At 40.3% G+C, this 6,000-nt stretch overlaps 1 protein-coding gene across 1 annotated transcript; it reads left to right on the top strand.

Moving 5' to 3' along the window:
- Positions 1-973: 973 nt before the first annotated feature.
- Positions 974-2,896, top strand: GCK72_012302 (uncharacterized protein; the record flags this gene model as incomplete). The annotated part of the gene is made up of 2 exons (XM_053728999.1): positions 974-2,540; positions 2,592-2,896. 2 exons carry the CDS (start codon positions 974-976, stop codon positions 2,894-2,896), a joined length of 1,872 nt encoding a protein of 623 aa, XP_053583771.1.
- Between the last annotated feature and the right edge of the window lie 3,104 nt (positions 2,897-6,000).

The raw sequence follows: 6,000 nt of genomic DNA, 5'->3' as shown, positions 1-6,000 counted from the left end.
CTCTCCAGGCCACGTCGACTTCTCATCTGAAGTCACTGCGGCACTTCGAGTCACCGACGGAGCTATGGTAGTGGTGGACTGTGTATCCGGAGTTTGTGTTCAGACGGAAACAGTTTTACGGCAAGCGATTGCGGAGAGGATTAAACCGATATTGTTCATGAACAAGATGGATCGAGCTCTTCAGGAATTGCAGCTCGGAGCCGAGGAGATGTATCAAACGTTCCGACGGATTGTGGAGAATGTCAATGTAATCATCGCCACCTATTTGGATGATGATGGCCCAATGGGCCCAGTTATGGTAGATCCATCGATTGGAAATGTTGGGTTTGGATCTGGTCTCCATGGATGGGCGTTCACGTTGAAGCAGTTCTCGGAGATGTACGCTGACAAGTTTGGAGTTCAGGTAGGGTTATCAGTAATCTGTGAAATAAGTCAAAATCTAACCAAAAAAATTCTGGCAAACCGGAGCCTAACTCGCTTTTATGAAATGGAAAATATACAAAAATGCAGATCTCGGCGAGTTTTATGTTAGTGACCAACTACGGGCCGGATGGCTATTCTTTTGTGCCGCGGGCCGGGAAAAAGGGTGATAAAACGCAAAAATGGACAAAAAGTCATTCTAGTCCGGCTGGCGGAGCATTAACCAAAACTACAATGACCAAGTTACACTGACAAAACTACAGTGACCAAGTTACACTGACAAACAGGATTGAGTGTCAGTGTGGTCACTGTAAGTTGGTCACTGTAGTTTGGGATAATGTGCCGCGGACCAAGCTGGAATGGATTTTCCGGTTTTTCGGTTTTGCAACATTTTCTCGGCTATTAACGATACACCATCCAGCCCGTAGTAGGTCAAGGAAATACAACTCGCCGAGATCTACATTTTGGTATATTTACAGCTCATAATATTTAGTTCTAAGAAAGTTACACGCCGGCCCGGTTTGCAAGTATGCTGTTATCACTACTGCCAGAAATGCGCCAAAATCTATCCGACATACTTCTGGTACCCGTGAAACTGCAAATCAGAAGTTTTCAAGTCGACAAACTGATGAAAAACCTGTGGGGTGACCGATTCTTCAACCCTACCACAAAAAAGTGGAGCTATACCAAAACCGATGATAGCAAACGAGGATTCAATCAATTTTTGCTTGAACCAATACTCATGGTCTTTGATGCTATCATGAGTGTAAAGAAGGAAAAGATCCAGGAGCTCGTGAAAAAACTTTCCATCAAGCTGGACTACGATGAGGAGGATCTGGAAGGCAAACCACTCTTGAAAGCCTTCATGCGACGATGGCTACCAGCAGGTGACACCATGCTCCAGATGATAGCGTTCCATCTTCCATCACCCGTCGCCGCGCAGAATTATCGAATGGAAATGTTATATGAAGGGCCACACGACGACGATGCGGCCTTGGCAATCAAGAACTGCGATCCTAATGGTCCCCTTATGATGTACATCTCGAAAATGGTTCCGACTTCTGACAAAGGAAGATTCTATGCGTTTGGAAGAGTGTTCTCTGGAAAAGTGGCGACTGGAATGAAGGCGAGGATACAGGGACCGAACTACGTGCCAGGGAAGAAAGACGACTTGTATGAGAAGACTATCCAACGAACGATTATCATGATGGGAAAGTATGTGGAGTGTATTGAGGATATCCCGTGTGGAAATATTGCTGGACTAGTCGGAGTTGATCAGTACCTTGTGAAAGGTGGTACCATCACAACATTCAAGGACGCCCATAACTTACGAGTCATGAAATTCTCAGTATCCCCGGTGGTCCGTGTCGCTGTGGAAGCTAAGAACCCGGCTGATCTACCGAAACTTGTGGAGGGACTCAAGCGGCTGGCCAAGTCGGATCCAATGGTCCAATGCACCTTTGAATCTTCCGGTGAGCACATTATCGCTGGAGCCGGGGAGCTCCATTTGGAGATTTGTTTGAAAGATTTGGAGGAGGACCACGCTTGTATCCCACTGAAGATTTCGGATCCAGTAGTTTCTTATCGGGAGACTGTTCAAGCGGAGTCTAGTCAGATTTGTCTTGCGAAGTCTGCAAATAAGCTGAATCGACTTCACTGCTCCGCCCAACCAATGCCAGATGGTCTCGCAGATGATATCGAGGGAGGAGTCATCAACGCCCGTGATGAATTCAAATCTCGCGCGAAAACTCTATCAGAAAAGTACAACTATGACGTTACGGAAGCCCGGAGGATATGGTGCTTCGGTCCAGATGGCACTGGCCCCAATCTTCTGTTCGATGTGACCAAAGGAGTACAATATTTGAATGATATCAAGGATCCAATGATGGCCGGATTCAGTTGGGCGACTAGAGAAGGTGTCCTTTGTGAGGAGACTTTGAGAGATGTGAGGTTCAACATCCATGACGTCACAGTCCACTCAGATTCTATGCATCGAGGAGGGGCTCAGATTATTCCTGCGGCAAGGAGAGTGTTCTATGCATCACAGTTGACTGCAGAGCCACGTGTCCTTGAGCCGGTGTACCTGGTGGAGATTCAGTGTCCGGAGCCGGTGATAGGAGGTAATTCTTAATGGTCACTCTAGTAAATTACTTCTTATGATTTTTTTTCAGGTATCTACGGTGTCATCAACAAGCGACGTGGCCTTGTCATCGAAGAATCTCAGGTCATCGGAACTCCGATGTTCATTGTCAAAGCATATCTACCTGTCAACGAATCCTTCGGATTCACAGCAGATCTCCGATCCAACACCGGTGGACAAGCATTCCCGCAATGTGTGTTCGATCATTGGCAGGTACTACCCGGTGACCCTCTGGAAATTGGTAGCAAGCCGAATCAAATTGTGACGGATATAAGAAAACGAAAAGGTCTCAAAGAGGGAATTCCAGCCCTTGATAATTATCTTGATAAATTGTAATTTGTAGATTTACTGTGAAAAAAATAAAGTTTGGCCAAGGATTTTCAAAAAAAAATTTCGCGCCCAAAACACTTTAGTGCATTTGTGAACTAAAGTGTTTTGGGCGCGAAATTTTTTTTTGAAAATCCTTGGCCAAACTTTATTTTTTTCACAGTAGAATCGGTTTTTTTTTTGAAAAATGAAACTTTTTTCCGATTAGTTTGTAATGTATTGGAATGCCTCAGGAATTGATATTGGAGTGAACAGGCACACAAACTAGAAAACTGAAAGGTAAAGTAGAAATTTTATGAGTCGGTCTCATCTTGCGGTCTCTGTTTCAGAGTACCGTCAAAATTTGAGCAGTTTGTGAATTTTTAATTAAACTTTTGAAGCAATTCTGACAATTTCTCCACAGATACTTTTTGTTCCATACTTGTCAAAGGGACTAGACCCGAATTATAAAAAAGCCCCAATTTTTCCAAAAATCAAACATGTGAGCATTTTTTAATAATATTTCATTTTTTAAATTCTGAATCATAAGAATTTTTTCTAATTCTGAGCATTTAATTTTTTCGGGAGAAAAATTCAAAAAAAAAAATCGAATTTTGCATATTTGTCAACCGGGCCGAAACGGGCCGACACGGGCCGGCGCGTAACTCGCGTCAAAATGAATATTATGAGCTGAAAAATATACCAAAATGTAGATTTCGACGCGTTCTATGCCCGTGACCTACTACGGGCCGGATGGCTATTCGTTAATGTGCCGCGGGCCGCGCTAGAATGGCTTTTTCGGTCATTTTCGCGTTTTTTGACACTTTTTCCCTGCCCGCGGCACATTAACGAAAAGTCATCCGGCCCGTAGTAGGTCACGGACATAGAACTCGTCGAGATCTACATTTTGGTATATTTTTCAGCTCGTAACATTCATTTTGACGCGAGTTACGCGCCGGCCCGTGTCGGCCCGTTTCGGCCCGGTTGACAAGTATGGAATTTTGGCGCCATTTATCCGATTCCTGGCTTTGACAAGTATGGAATTTTCGGGTTTTATTAGATTGATATGAACATTTTTGCAAACTCTATTTTTAGTTGAACATGTTCTGAAGTCGGCTCGGAACGAAACTGAAGTGAAAAAAATCAAGACGTTTGTTTTATAAAAAAAAACTGAAACATGCATATTTTTGTTTTATTATGTTCTGTGATGAAATTAGATGTTTGTTAATACACTAGGAAATACTAGAATATCTATCTAATTATTCTGACAATAAAGGTAAAACTGGTTTTACAATAACTTCAAAAAATGTTTATTGAAATTTAAAAATTAGTGTTTCTCTGTTCTGTTAATTTGTTTTCCGAGATTAAAGCAAGCAATTGGAATGTTCGATTCGTGCTTGTTTTTTTCATTCTTCGATTTATTTTTATTTCAGCAGATGTTAGTCTATTTTATTCTTGTATACATCTCAATGAGTCAACAGTATTCAAATCGGTGTGTTCACTGTTTCAAGAAAAATATGTTAAGCTTCTAGAATGTAACAAAGTGTTTCATCTTGCGGGCATAGAAAAAATTTGTGTATGTATAGTTGTGTTTCCAAAACCCTAACATCTCAAATAGCAAAATCGGATCTCGGTTGTGTAATCTGAAAATCAACACATGGGAAGTTCGAATACTAATATGACGTCTTGAATCTAAAATAATCAGACTTGTCAAAAATCGGGCCGGCCGGGCCGAAATTTCTCTTGGCCCGGCCCGGCCCGGTCGGCCCGGATTCAAAAATGAGTACCCATTTTTACCAATTTTGAAATTTTTCGAAAAAAGAGTAAAAATGGTAAATTATCATACATATTCACATTTTGATTCAATTTTGAATGTTTATTCGAAAACTATACTTTTTTCAAAAAAGTTCAAAAAATTTCCAAACATTTCCAAAAAAAAGTTCAAAAACAAAAAATGTTTCAAAACGGGCCGAGCGGGCCGGGCCGAGATTTTTCCTGATTTTGGCCCGGCCCGGCCCGTGACAAGTCTGAAAATAATGAAGAATGATGTGCTAACAACATAGTTCGATAGGTAAGTACATAGTGCAATAGAAATGAAACTTGTTTTTAAAAAATTTCGAAAATGTTTATTGAAATTCAAAAAAAGTGTTTCTCTGTTCTGTTAATTTCTTTTCCGCGATTGGAGTAAACATTACGTTGGTAATTTTTGCATTTGTGTTTCTTTTTCTTTAACTGCGACAATTTTTTCCTACCGTCTTCTGTCTTCCGCGTCTTTCAAAATGGACTTCGGTGTATCTTTGAAGTGAACCAAACATTTCTTTCCGGAACAAACGGTAAACGGTGATTTATAAAACTTGTAATTGATCACACCGTGATAATGTACTTATTCCATAAAAACATCATATATATGTTTCATAAAGCTTATTACCGATTGAGGGAAAATATGTTTATAATTAAACTTTATGCAAAAGAAAGAAAATAACAAATATATTTGGAATGAGAAATCTAAGTATCCACTTCAATAGAAATGTACTTCTACATATGATAGAATGAAGAAACCGCTATTTTAGTTATAAGGAAAAGTTCTTCACTTTGATTTTTATGCTAATATTTTAGATAACTTCCAGATATATTCCGAGTAATAACTTAATTATTAATATCATTAATCACAACGGTTATCTGAAACTGATTTTTTTTGCAACCGTATCAATTGGCCAGTTCATTTTTTAATTAAACAATCCAATGAAAAGAAACGATAAAGAAAAACATCTCCGTTTTAAGGATCTGAGTTTAATAGCTTCGCATCTGGGAAAACTAGTAAGAAAGAGAATAGTACAGACATACGAAACCCCAACTGCATACTTGCAAAATATCGGCCCGTCGGCCCGGCCCGGGCCGGGCCGGGCCGGGCCGGTAGAGAAAGTTGCCGGCCCGGCCCGGCCCGGTCGGCCCGGAGTCAAAAAATGAGCACAACTTTTTCACAAAATTTTTCGAAATTTTTTGAAATTTTCGTCAAAAATAGTCAAAAATCCTATGTAAACTTGAGTTTTATCGATATGTAAAAACATAGTCGAAAATTCGACTTTTTTGCGAAAAAAACAAAAAATTTTCAAAAAAATTCAAATTTTCAAATT

Source organism: Caenorhabditis remanei, chromosome IV (genome assembly GCF_010183535.1).
Source record: "Caenorhabditis remanei strain PX506 chromosome IV, whole genome shotgun sequence".
Classification (NCBI taxonomy): domain Eukaryota; kingdom Metazoa; phylum Nematoda; class Chromadorea; order Rhabditida; family Rhabditidae; genus Caenorhabditis; species Caenorhabditis remanei.
The sequence above is the reverse complement of the archived record's forward strand: the minus strand, read 5'-3'. Positions and strand labels throughout refer to the sequence as shown.